At 38.6% G+C, this 13,061-nt stretch overlaps 1 protein-coding gene across 1 annotated transcript in view; it reads left to right on the top strand.

Moving 5' to 3' along the window:
- The window catches only part of USH2A (usherin), a 411,816-nt gene that overhangs the window by 319,623 nt on the left and 79,132 nt on the right, over positions 1-13,061 (top strand). Inside the window, exons 49-50 of the mRNA XM_064164511.1 lie at positions 3,889-4,110; positions 9,654-9,877. Of these exons, the coding sequence (XP_064020581.1) occupies positions 3,889-4,110; positions 9,654-9,877 (446 nt within the window). The remainder of the gene's footprint in view (positions 1-3,888; positions 4,111-9,653; positions 9,878-13,061) is intronic.

The following is a 13,061-nucleotide window of genomic DNA, read 5'->3' as shown; positions in this document are numbered from 1 at the left end:
TGATAGGAACACCATCAGGCAATTTAGTGGTGTGGTTTAGTTCTCTGCTTGACTTGACCCCATGTGTTTTTCCCTAGCCATTTCTTTTCTGGACAACTGTTGGCATTTATATTATTGATTACTTCACTACTTTTTGTAGTTGTTGTTTACTCTTTGTTTCTGCCAGTTTTGCAGATCAAAGTACACATCCTACGTGTGTTATTACCTTTGATGGGGAATTGTGTTTGAAATTAATAATCTGTTATGACTTATGAATATTAATTTGCATGGGAATAGTAATGTTTGATTTTAATATTTAAAAATTTGGGGAAATTCCCTGAGATTCTTTAGATTTTAGGTTGACAGGGAGTAGTGGCACCAAGGGTATTTATGAACACAGAGTTAAACAGTTTAAACAATCAGAAGTTGAAAAAATAGGAACTTGACAACAGGAAAATTGTAACTATGCTTTCGGAGCCTTAGCATTTACTCCAGCAGGTGTACTCATGATACTTTGGTCCCTGAGTAAGTTTCCTGTACAAAGACACTTCCAAAAGTCATGATAATGATCCAGGGTAAAATACAAACTATTCCAGGCAGAGGGAAGGAGAGAAGAACTGAGTTGCTGCTGCTGAGCTGCTAGTGCAAGCTGCAAACGCATGGCCGCTGTGATTCTAGGTTAACTTCCTGAAGGGAAGTTGTAGCCTGGCTGGGGTTGGTCTCTTCTCTCAGGCAGCCAGCAACAGAACAAGGGGACACAGTCTCAAGCTGTGGATGCTAGGAGGAAGTTCTTCACACAGTGTGTGATTTGCCATTGAAATGGGCTGCCCAGGGAGGTAGTGGAGTCACCATCCCCAGAGGTGTTCAAAGAAAGACTGGATAGGGCTCTTAGTGATTGTTGTGTGGTCTAGTTAATTGTCTAGGGCTGGGTACTAGGTTGAACTGGATGATCTTGGAGGTTTCTTCCAACCTGATTGATTCTATGATTTAGCAAGCCATGAATGGGGTGCTGCTGCTGGTGAAAAGTCAATGCAGAAAGGTGGTTTCTAAATCACCCCCTGTTAAGACAGCATTTGGAAAATGAAACCGGCCAATAGGCACCAGCGTCCTTGTTCTGGCCAATGAATTCAAAGCTTCATGCCTCATGTGAGCGTGCAGGCACATTGAGGGGGCCAGCACAAGACATCTGACATATGGTGCTAAGCCCATAACCCTCAAGGCTTTGCTGGGGCCAGATCCTTATTGTTTGCTCAACTCCTCAACTTCCCAGATAAACTGGCCTGGCAGGATTTATTCCCTACCATGACGGAATTTATCCTTTTCTTAAGGCTCATTGTACTCTTATTCTCAGAACTGTTTGGGAAGTTTGCCAAAACTGTGCTTCTCTGCTGTTGTCCAGAGTTTGGTTTTCTAGTTTGTTAGTGGAGTTTTGACAGAGAGAGGTGAGGGAAAGGGGGAGGAGAGCCCTTTCAGGGGGCAGTGTTCAGAGCATATATCTCTTTGTAGGCAATTGTCAGGTCAGAAGCTAAAATGCTTCCATTACTCATGAGCTGGCACACATTCTCTAGACTCAAAAATGTTTGAATTTCTGCCAACATATTCAGCACATCTCAAGTTCTGATCCTTTGAAAAGTAATTCATATATCACAATATTAGAATGTCTTCCATGATGTCATCAGAAAAATGCTATCACATGGAAGAACCAGAGAAAACTATTCGGCTGGCCTCATTAATCTCAGTGTACTGAAATTGAGAGATTATACTGTGACCTCTGTCCCCATCCAGTGGTCTGTGTTAACTAGCTTAATGTTGTTTACATCAAGAAAGAAAAGCACAGCAAAACAAAATGTCTTATGTGTGAGAGCAGCTCTTGTTCAGTCAGCAGTCCACAAGCACGAAACAGTGAATGTTTGAATTGGATTTTAAACATTTTTTTTTCTAAGTATACTTGCTGCATTCCCTTTTTCCATACTCTAAAGGGCAGCAACATGAACAATGTTGGTCACTTTTTTCTTTTTTCTTTTTATGAATATGCTAATAACCTCAAGCTAAGTGTTAATGTGGGTCATTCTTTGATAAGGATAACAATTAACTGGTAAGACTGCATGGTAGTTTTCAGAGAGACTGTATTTTCAAGCCTAGCTTGGAATGGATCCCATTTTGAGAGGTTAATGAGAAGGTTACTGATCCTTTGTGTCTTATGTCTAATAGTTATTTAAAAAAACACCCACCCTCAGTTTTATTTCCAATAGATGTAAGCTATGTTCTGTGTTTTAATACTTTCTCTGTGTAGCTACTAAATTAGATTCTGGAGAATGCAGGAAAATATGGTGAAGTATCTAAACAGATTATATCTATTATAGCCTAAAAATTTGGGCTAATATTTTCTCTCTCTTTTTTTGTTTGTTGTTTATTATTGACTTTATTTGATAAAGTTATTTATACAGGAAACTCTCTAAGCATACATATTTCCCAGATGTTGTTTGGCCAGCTTGATAGCTCTAGATGTACTGAAGCACACTGGGCTGAAGGCATGAAGATTACAAATTAGGAAGACAGGAATCTCAGTTTCTGAAACTAAGTACAAAGAAGTGCAAACATTAGTTACAGAATGAAGATGGGAGGAGAAATTCCTAAAGCACAGTAGGACAAATAATGCTACTACCAGCCAGGCACATCTTTGACACTGAGTGTGAAGGAGGGAACACTTTCTTACAATCACATCACATATTTATTTCTGCCAAAGACTGCATTGGGTTTAGAGCTCTCTCTCTGTCTCTGTAATTTCCAACCTTTCAGAACAAAAGGACTTGAGATATTACTTTAAATGAATTAAAAATAGTGTAAAAAGAAAAACAAACCAAACCACATTTCTTTTATTAACAAGCAGGAACCCAAATACTTTAATCCCTATCACCCATCTTCAGTGGCAGAACAGATCGCTTGCTACTTCCAAACAATGTTTGGGCCACAGAAAACACTGCGACACTGGATTGGACCAGATGCAGACACTAGTGAAGGAAAATTATTGCAATTTATCATAGTTTTTGTAACCTCTATAGCATTATCTACTCCATTCATAGAACACAATTCATTATCCCAGCCCACCATTACAGTGTCATTCTCACTGGCAGTCTTATCCTGAGGCATTTTCCTGCAAAAGCTGATTTTTTTTTTCTTAAGTAACAACCCAGCCCACTGATTGTGGCAGTGGTATTTATTTTTTAAAGTGAGTTTAATCCTTAAATTCTTTGGGAGATGAAGTCTTAAGTGACAATAGAGAACTCTTTAAGCAATGTGAATTAGTCTTTCAAAACAAGTTGGAATAATTTAAAGGCATGGAAATGTTTAGGGTTTTTTTCTGAGAATAAGTAGGCTGACTGTTTGTTATGCAAACTCTACCATGTGGCTGCCTCTACTTAAAGGTTTTTAGTTGTAGAACTATCAATTTTTTCTTGGTTTTCTGTTCGTCTTTGTCATGCTCACATTTTGATGTCTTACAAAGTTTTTGGGCCCGAGTTCTGGAATGCATGTGTCTTTAATTGTTATTACAAATTAGAATCATAGAATCAACCAGGTTGGAAGAGACCTCCAAGACTATCCAGTCCAACCTAGCACCCAGCCCTAGCCAATCAACTAGACCATGGCACTAAATGCCCCATCCAGGCTTTTCTTGAACACCTCTGGGGACAGTGACTCCACCACCTCCCTGGGCAGCCCATTCCAATGGCAAATCACTCTTTCTGTGAAGAACTTCTATTCTGAACTACTGAGTGATTCCATGCTGCTTTCAGGTGGAATGTTTTGTACATGAAATGTGTGAGCCTTGTTGCTATCAGAGGAAAGCCACTCAGGAATTTCAAGAGCTACATATCCACAAAATCTTTATTTGTATTCTTAAACTGACAGGAGAAATATGTTGCCCTAATGAAGAACAAAACAGAGTTTCAGTTGGAATTGGTGACTCTTGCTGCCAAGGAATGCCTTACTCCACGTCAGGAGATCAAATCTGCTGTGGGGGATCCCTCCATGATGGTTTCAATCAGCAGTGCTGTGGTGGAGAAATCGTAAGCAAAGACTTGATCTGCTGTGGTGATGAAGAAGAAGGGACTGCACACAGAGCTCTCACAGGTGAGTGATAAATTTCAAGAAAAAGGGGTCTTCATCTTTTTAAATCTTTTGTGACACTGACCATTCAGCAGTGACACACTCAGATTTAAGGTGTGCATGCCGATTTGTTAAAGTGACACTGCGCTTTGCTTACCTGTTGTGATAAACTGCAAAATGGTGTGCCTTCTTTGTCTTTGTTTTGAGCTGGGAAGGCTGGAGACATCCGTACATTCAAAAGGAGTGTGTGATGTTTCATTATGCCAGTTGGGAAATAGGGCTAGTGTTAATGAGTAGTGCAGAGGTTAGACGTTGCCGCCTTGCTTTGTTGTGCGTCTCAGTGCAGGGATTTGCTGTGTGCTTTGGAAGTGTGGGGTTGCTTACCTAGAAATGGAAAATTATGATGCTATCTGCTCAGAGGGCTATGCCCCTCACTTGTGTGTCTACGCAGGGATAAACCTGCTGCAGTTTAAAATTAACAAAGCTTAATCTGTAGCACCATTCACTTGATCATTTGGTCTATCCCCTTAATCTCTTGCACACCATAGAAAATTACTCCATCACTCACAAGTACAGCCTGAACCCTACTTCCTCTTAAAGTGCTAAATAACTAGCTGGTGACAGAGATTAGAGATATTATTACAAACCCTCTTCAGGTGTTGTCATCTGTCTTTTCTTTCCAATTATTAGACAAATTATACACCATCAGCCTCAGGTTTTCTGAGCATGACAAAAAGACTTCAGAAACAATTGCAGTCTCAAAAGGGAGCCCAATTTCAAGGCACAGAAATAATGAAGGTTTAGTTCTTAATTCTGCTTGGCATTCAAAAATGAGTGATACAATGCTTTTGCCATAGACATGCCAGTTTGAGCCTCCAGTTGTGTAACTAAGGATCTTAGTATATAACTAAGAAGGATCTTAATATATAACTAAGAAGGCAGATCTAAAGATTGAACTCCTCGTTTTCCAGAGAATGAGCTCTATCTTCAACTCTTCAGCTTTTTCTTTATTTTTTTTTAATTCACTGAATTTTTGAGCTGCTGTGATATTAAAAGTACCCTATTTCTGTGCTGACTCTTAGGAAGGGCTGATTATAAGATCTGCTGCAATGTTTCCTGCGGTTTCTGCGCTATCCTTCCCTTCCAGTTGTGACTCATGAAGTGTAAGCTGTGATCAGCACTGCTTGCATGATTTTAGCTCCCACTCACTGTGATGCCTAATTGTGCCTGATCTACAGCATCTATGAGAGCTCACCATATCGGACTTGAGCAAGGCTCCCTTGCATAGCCACACGTTGTAAGGCTGCCACAAGATGGGACTGGCTCATAAAATATCTCTTTATGTACTTTATTACTTAAACTCTTTTATTTGCCTGCAGGAGCCCTTTAACAAAATCACATTGAATTGACTTTCTCACACCAAATCAAATCTCCCTGGTCCCAGTTCAGTTGTCTTTGTCAATATGTATTTTATAAATGGAGTGAATTAACAGATGCTGTTGGAACAGAACTGCTGGGGTAGCATTTATGTTTTTACTGCTCTCTCTGGGCAGATGAGTTGTGTAGGAGTGTAATACAGGTACCTTGGGATGAAAGTTATGTTCTTCATTTCAGCATATATGTATTCTTAACAGTTTTTTACCTTAAATATATATATATAAAGAAACCTTTATACCTCTTTCTTTAAAATGTGTTTAGTCCATACTACTCTATCATTTACACCATTTTTCTTGAGAATGGGTCAGGGTGACAATTTTTTGGCTATTAAAAAAGAAAACAGTGGCTTTTTCACCGTTCACAAGTTTTCTGTGAGGGCTTTATGCTGTGAGCCAGCACACAGCTGAACGCAAATGAAGGTTTGAAAGATGAATTAGTAACCGTAGATGAAAAAAGGTCATCTTTTTTTGCATTTATCATGGAATAGATTGTGGTTTCTTATCATGTCATATACACCATGATCAATAGATTTTTGCTTAATTTCTTAGAGTAATTCAGCCTTGCTAAATACATCATGAAAAAGCATAATCCAGGCACAAAAATCTACCCACTCCCTATCCCTATTATTATAATGATTCTAATGGAAAAAAAATACTCTCACATAAAACCATAATTTACTTATTGGCAAAGGGATAAGTAGAATCTTGCAAGAACATAAGTGGAAAGTGAATCTCATTGTCTAGAAAGGGAAGAGGTAACAGGGTGGCTTTATGCAAAAGCTGAAATGCTTCTGAAGCTCCATTTAGTCATTGGCAGTGCAAGCCGTGGCTAAGAATACCGTTACAATTTAAAGCATTTGTTTGAGACTTTTAGTTCCATGGGGGGGGGGGGGGGAGGGGAATGCAAGAAAACCATGATCTCCAAAAGTGCAACTCTTGTGCACAGCTTTGTTGTGGCTTGACTCAGGGCCATTTTGAAAACAATGTGTTTCTGCAGTGTCTAGGTTCATATTTGCACCAAATATTTAAGGGCTTGAATTATACTTTTGCATTTGCCATTGTATATCTTTTTCAGAGAGTCTACCCTGCAAAAAGATATGTTTTGTCCATTCTATACGAGCCTTTTTTAAAAAATCTATTTCCTTAGATTTCATTTTTAGCCCCTCGTTGGTCTTATATAGTAGGGTGACTGTAGAGACATCTACTGGCAAAGGCTGGCAGTGGTGCCGTTGTGTACACAGTCTGAGCCACACTGCTGCGATTATCCAAAGTAGTCTGTTTCTGGCTATAAAGGATAATGTCAGCTAAAACTATTCTGGGATTGATTTGGGGGCTTTTTTTTTTTTGAGAGAGGATGGGATTTTTTTGTTTGGTTTGGTTTTGTTTTTAAAGAAAAAAAAAGAGGGGCTAGAAAAATCTCCCTACACTGCCATGGCAGAATCATGAAAGATGATGTTTTAGACTGTTGTGGCTCCTGATCTGTAGTAGTCGCACTACCCACACACAAGCCAAGAATTTTTGGAGTAGTTTGCAATGTACACTGGCTCTGTATTTTGTTGATCCTCTATTCTGGCTTCAGAGGCTAAGCCTTTTGATTCTCTTTTTTTTTTTTCCCTTTTGAAAGCATTGGTTTTGCAGATTTACTAAATTAGTAATTCATCACTCCACTATGTTTGTAAATTTTTTGAGTTGCTGAGAATGAACACGAAAAAATTGTTGACAGAAATCACTATTAGCAGAAAGTGTCTTTTCCAGCCCATGGATTTTCTTTTTGCTGTAATGCCTTACGTGCCTATGAAACATAAATATATAAAGCATGACACGCAGACATTCTAGCAGATTTACAAACAAATACTTTGTGTTTGGGTATTTTGCTGAAATCAGCAAGGTTTTATAGCAATTTCTGGATCCTGAAGCAATTGAATAAAGTGATTTTTAGAAAGCAAATCAATCCATCAATATTACATGGTTCTATTTTGTTTTTCTTGGAGCATATTTAAAATTGTACATTTGAGGTGTCAAGGTGCAGGAGTCAAGTGTTACATTTGATAAATTAAGCAAAGGTCAGAGGCTATGCAATGCAGTTTCAGAAGATTGTCTACCTCTGCCTTTGCAGCTCATTCATGCTGAAGTGATGCACTATGGGAATTACTACCAAACTCTGCTCTGCAACATCTGCTCTCCCTAAGTGAGTTAGTGCACGTCAGACATCTTTATGTCAGAATATTGCAGTGATGGATGCAGTCTTCAGAAAATGCTGCATAAAAATCTGGTGTGCCGTTCTGGCCATTAAGTGAAATTACTATTTAAATTAATGGCGCTGTCACAGTTTATCTGTGCAAAGAATGAACGCTGATTAGGGTATTAAGTAATTAGCAATTTATCACACTGGAACAAGGTTGATAATAATTAAAGAAGTAATGGTTTACCAAAGAAACTAGAAAGGGAGTCACTTCTTGTTATGTGAGTGAAATCTTGGCTGAAAAATTTAATTCAGTTAAACAAAGATGAGGTGTTCGCAGTGAAAGAATACAGCCTTGTTTGTTTCGATAGAAAAACACTTCATTATCAAAATTCTAGTTTGCCTGTCAAAAGTCCCTTGGGGCTGTCTGAGCTGCTTATTAGTATTGAATTGAGTCGTTTTCTGCATTAATTCTCTACTTAAAATTGGTAGAATCCTAGCACAATTTGTGAAAAGGGTGTGAACAGGAGGAAATATTTGCCTCTTGGAGAGCTAGTGATCACAGTTTGACTGCTACGAATGGAACTAGCCCTGAAGAGAAGTTGAAGTATGCAAGTAACATCACCATTTTTAGTCATTTCAGTGGCTGGAATTAAATGTTCTGACTGCTTTAGCAGGATCATACCCTTAAAGAGTAATTTTCATTATGTATGACTTCCTAAGAGAGTTCTGCTGCAATAAATCGCAGCGAGAAAAGTGACCACTTATGCATGTTTGAAATGCCTACGTACTGCAGAAATTATGTCAAATGCAAAGTATTTTGTAGCTGTAGCAGTATATCATAGCCCTGAATTTTCATGTGGTATCTTTCTAGTTGAATTAGTAATGAAATTTATTTCATTGCCAGTTGTTAAGGTGTTTGTAGCACTTGATTCAGAGTAAAAAATAACCCCTTTCTTTAAATGGTATGGGGTTCGACACTTTATTTCACAGTTGAAGAATCATTCACATAAATATATAGAAAATTAGAGTAGTTATAATGAGCTTTTCATTTGAAAATAAACTTATTGAAAAATTAAAGTGGAATTAATTTTGGCAGCTTATCAATTCCACTACAGAAATGGAAATTATATTTAGATATTAACTTCTTAAAGAATAATTGTCTGTATTAAGTGACTGAAGGTTTACTGTGGGTGTTTGGAAAGTCACCCATTCAGTTCAACATACTGACTATGAATCCCCACTTTAAAACATAAAACATAATGTGAAACATTCTGGAGTGCCAAGATGCACAATTGGAAGAATGCCCATGTGAGGGAAGTGGAGGATGAATGAGACCTGACTGGAAAGCACATGAAGAAGCTTTCTCACTTTCTACATTCTGCAGGAAATATTCATCATCAGTCAGCCTTCAACCTCCTGTGTGCAGTACCTTGGTACTCGATTTCATAGCAAAGGTTCTTACAGGAGTTCACAGAATCACAGAATGTCAGGTGCTGGAAGGGACCTTGACAGATCATCTGGTCCAGCCACCCTGCCAGAGCAGGATCACCTAGAGCAAACCACACTGGAACATATTCAGACAGTTCTTGAGTATCTCCAGAGAGGGAGACTCCACAACCCCCCTGGGCAGCCTCTTCCAGTGCTCTGTCACTCTCACAGGAAAAAAATCCCTCCTCGTATTCACATGGAACCTTGATTGTTCAGGTTGCTTGTAGGTGATCTTGTTTTATTCCTCTAATTCTTGATTGTTTTGAGCAGGTCTAGAAGTCAGGACCCCTACTTCAGTCATCTCACGTTTGAATTTAATCTCACTTGGGCTGCATCTGCATAACTCCAGCTGCTGAGGGTTTTATGCCAAGCTATAGTGTATTCTGAGCTTTCTCCTTTATGTATTTATTTACTTACATTTCATATTCAGGTATATTCTTTTTGTTTGTTCATTTCAGGGATGTTCTGTTGTGGGCAGGAATATGTGAATATGTCAGATACCATATGCTGCTCAGGTTCCAGTGGTGAGTTCCTAGCACATGTTAGAAAGAATGACCAAGTGCCAGTAAAATGCTGTGAGACTGAGCTTATTCCAAAGAACGAAGAATGCTGTAATGGAGTTGGATATAATCCTTTGAAATATGTTTGCTCTGACAAGATTTCAGCTGGAATGACGATGAAGGTAATTGATAGAAAATCTCTCAGTAGCTCTGATCTGATGATAGAAAGAGAAATACACTGTTCATAACTATTTTTCTAAAATAGGAATATAAAAACTCTTGTGTGCATTATTCATTTTCACATTACATCCATATTAATACCGAATGAGTTCACCATGATTGATGTTATTGCAATGAATTCTAAAGGAATTAATAATGATTAGCTGCCTCTGTGAAGTGTTGCCCAGCACTTCAGATTAGTACAGTGGCTAAAACCTGGCATGCTAACAAGACTGGCATGTATAGCCAGCTTCCATTCTGTGACCACAGTTCCTGATGGTGTTCCTTAAGTGAAAATTGAAATTGAAGTGGCCAGTTCTGAAGTATAAAATTGCTATTACAGTTCAATTTGAGCAGGCAGTGTTAGATTCCCTAACCTCTTTTTAAAATTATAAATAAAAATAAAGCAGTTGGTGTTTTCTTGATGGACTTAAACTTGATCCTATACAAAACTCGTGGCAATTTTTGTGTTGGTTTCGACAATACTAGGGTATGTCCATGTATAACTTCTATCAACAAGAAGGGTATTGTATTTTTGGTGCTGGGCTAGTTTGAGCCTAACTGGGATATTTTGGTGAGAAGAATTAGATTATAGGCTATGAAAAGGAAACAATGGTGATGTCTGCTTCACTCCGGCTTGCTGAGATGTATGAAAACAAGAACATAAATATAGATAACAGAGTTGCTCTTGGGCTCTGGCTGCTTGCACTTCTCTCTCTCTAACCTGCTAACTAATTTGTCTCCTTCCTAACCCCCCTGGCCAATTCTCCAAACTCACCTGGAATGTAAGGCAAAGTCTGGGATAAGGTAGAGGGGTGGAAAGGAGGCAGAAGGGTGGTTGAGAGCCCCTCCTGGAGACTCTGATTTCTGGGAGGGCTGTTGTGTTTCTGTATTACTTTTTAACTTGTGTATTTCTGTATATAGCTGTATATATTGTATATATCTGCTTGTATATTGTGCTAAGCTGTAAATATAGCTTCATTCTTTAATTTCCAGCTGCTGAGTCTAGTCTGGGTGATTTTCACAAGGTGGGGGGGAGGAAGGGGCAGGTAACACCCAAAGCATCACAGGTCCCTTTCATGCCTAATGCATTATAAGTTTATTTTCATTCTGTTTTAATGTAGGAGTAGCACAATAAAGGCTAATTCCTTTTTTTCTTAAGAGTGACCTGTGGCTATAGGTATCAGCATGAGACAATTTGACAAAACTTTCAACAGCTGCAAAATCTTGCAACTCCAACTGGATTCAATAGAAATAGTCAAGAATTAGCATCTTGATGTTAGATATAAGCAGTAAAAAAAACAAACTCACTCAACTGCTGTTACAAATTTTAAGAAAATGAAGGATGCAAAGGATGGAAAGCATGTTTATATGTGTGTATATTCCTTTATATAAATTTCAATTGATATTTAGAGAGAGAGAGAAAGTAGCTGAAAGAGAAAGAAATAGGGTGGGATATTGTGAATTCTACAGTGTGGAAATTAGGTAGATATTGTGGAATGTATCACTAAAGAAAAAACGGACCCTATCTTGCCACACACAGGTGCTCCCACATCTTTTTTGTTCATCTGCTAAGTTAATACACAAATATTTCTTCCATCTTATCCTTTTTATGTCAAGGTTTTCATGTCATTTCATTTTCAGACTGAATAATTTTCTCCTAGAGAAAAATCCAAGTGTTAGGATGAGTCAGCTACCGTTCTTCAATTCATTGTATTAGTAGTTTGTGCAAGGCAAAAAGTGGCTGAGAATAGGTTAATGGATTCTGGTAGATAACGTGCTAGATCCGTGCCTTAGGTAGAATGTATAAACAAAGGGAGTGCTTTGTATTTCACTTACACACAGTAGAAAAGATACATCAGTGTTGGCTTTCTGTTATGTTTAGATATACTAACGTTAACAGGGCTGATATTCTGAGACATACTCTGAATGTACTTAATATGTGAATTCAGTCCCTCTGCATTCTACATCCTATGTTGTTTTCTATCCTGTGTTGTTATCTGTCACAATGTAAATTTTGTGAAATGGCCAAGTTTGGGAAATTAGCTAAAGTTCATAATCAGCAAACTAATTTCAATAGGTGAGTTAAGGAAGCATTAACTATATTGTTTATTTTTCCTTTTAAAATTTCTAGCCTAGTGGGTAGAAATATTTGTGCAAATGTAGTGATGCTTTTCTTCCTGCAGCAACCTATCTTTCATCAGAATTATTGCTTTCTAGCTTATGGTTTGGCAAAAAAATATTATTTCATGAATTTTAATGGAAACCTGTGGCTGTTGAGTGTATATTTCTGTGAATTGTCCTTTATAGGTTAAATCTTACATCTGCATCAACATTTGTAGGGGTCCTCTTATTGCAGCAGAACTGCTGTTTAGGAATGATGTGATAGAGGACACAATCTCTATCACTTGTGGATAGAGTTCTCAGCCTTGACAGCTGCCAAGGAATTGCACAGAGCCCTCTCGTGTGCTTGGCAAGCTGTGTGAGGGGCTGGGAATTTGCTACGGATTTGCCACGGGATATTGACCTGTTGAGGAGCAGAACGTTCAGATTCTCAAAACCTGTTCACAGTTGATTATAGACTCTTCTGCTTGCATCAAACCCAGCCATTTGGCCTTACAGTAGTTAACATTTGTGACATTTTCATGCAATAACTCATAAGAAAGGAAGGAATAAAGAAAGGAAAGAAGGAAGGAAGAAAGAAAGTGAAGGGAAAAAAGAAAGAAAATAAAAGAAGGAAAAAAAGAAAGAAAATAAAAGAAGTTTCTTTTATAAAGGATTATAAAAGCATTAATGACCAAAGATGGTAGACAGGCCAAAGGCAGAACCAGTCTCATATATGCTAGAAGTATCAACACACTCAGTGTGATTGCTTGAATTGTGTGGCGTGGTTGTGGCCAGGAGGAGGTTGCTCTCTTCTCTCAGGTGGCCAGCTCCAGAACAAGAGGACACAGCCTCAGGCTGCGCCAGGGGAAATTTCGGCTCGAGGTGAGGAGAAAGTTCTTCACTGAGAGAGTCATTGGGCACTGGAATGGGCTGCCTGGGGAGGTGGTGGAGTCGTTGTCCCTGGGGCAGTTCAAGGCAAGGTTGGATGTGGCACTTGGTGCCATGGTCTAGCCTTGGGCACTGTGGTAAAGGGTTGGACTT

Source organism: Pogoniulus pusillus, chromosome 25 (genome assembly GCF_015220805.1).
Source record: "Pogoniulus pusillus isolate bPogPus1 chromosome 25, bPogPus1.pri, whole genome shotgun sequence".
NCBI classification, from domain to species: Eukaryota; Metazoa; Chordata; class Aves; order Piciformes; family Lybiidae; genus Pogoniulus; species Pogoniulus pusillus.
Note: the sequence above shows the minus strand (reverse complement) of the source record. Positions and strands in the feature narration are given on the sequence as shown.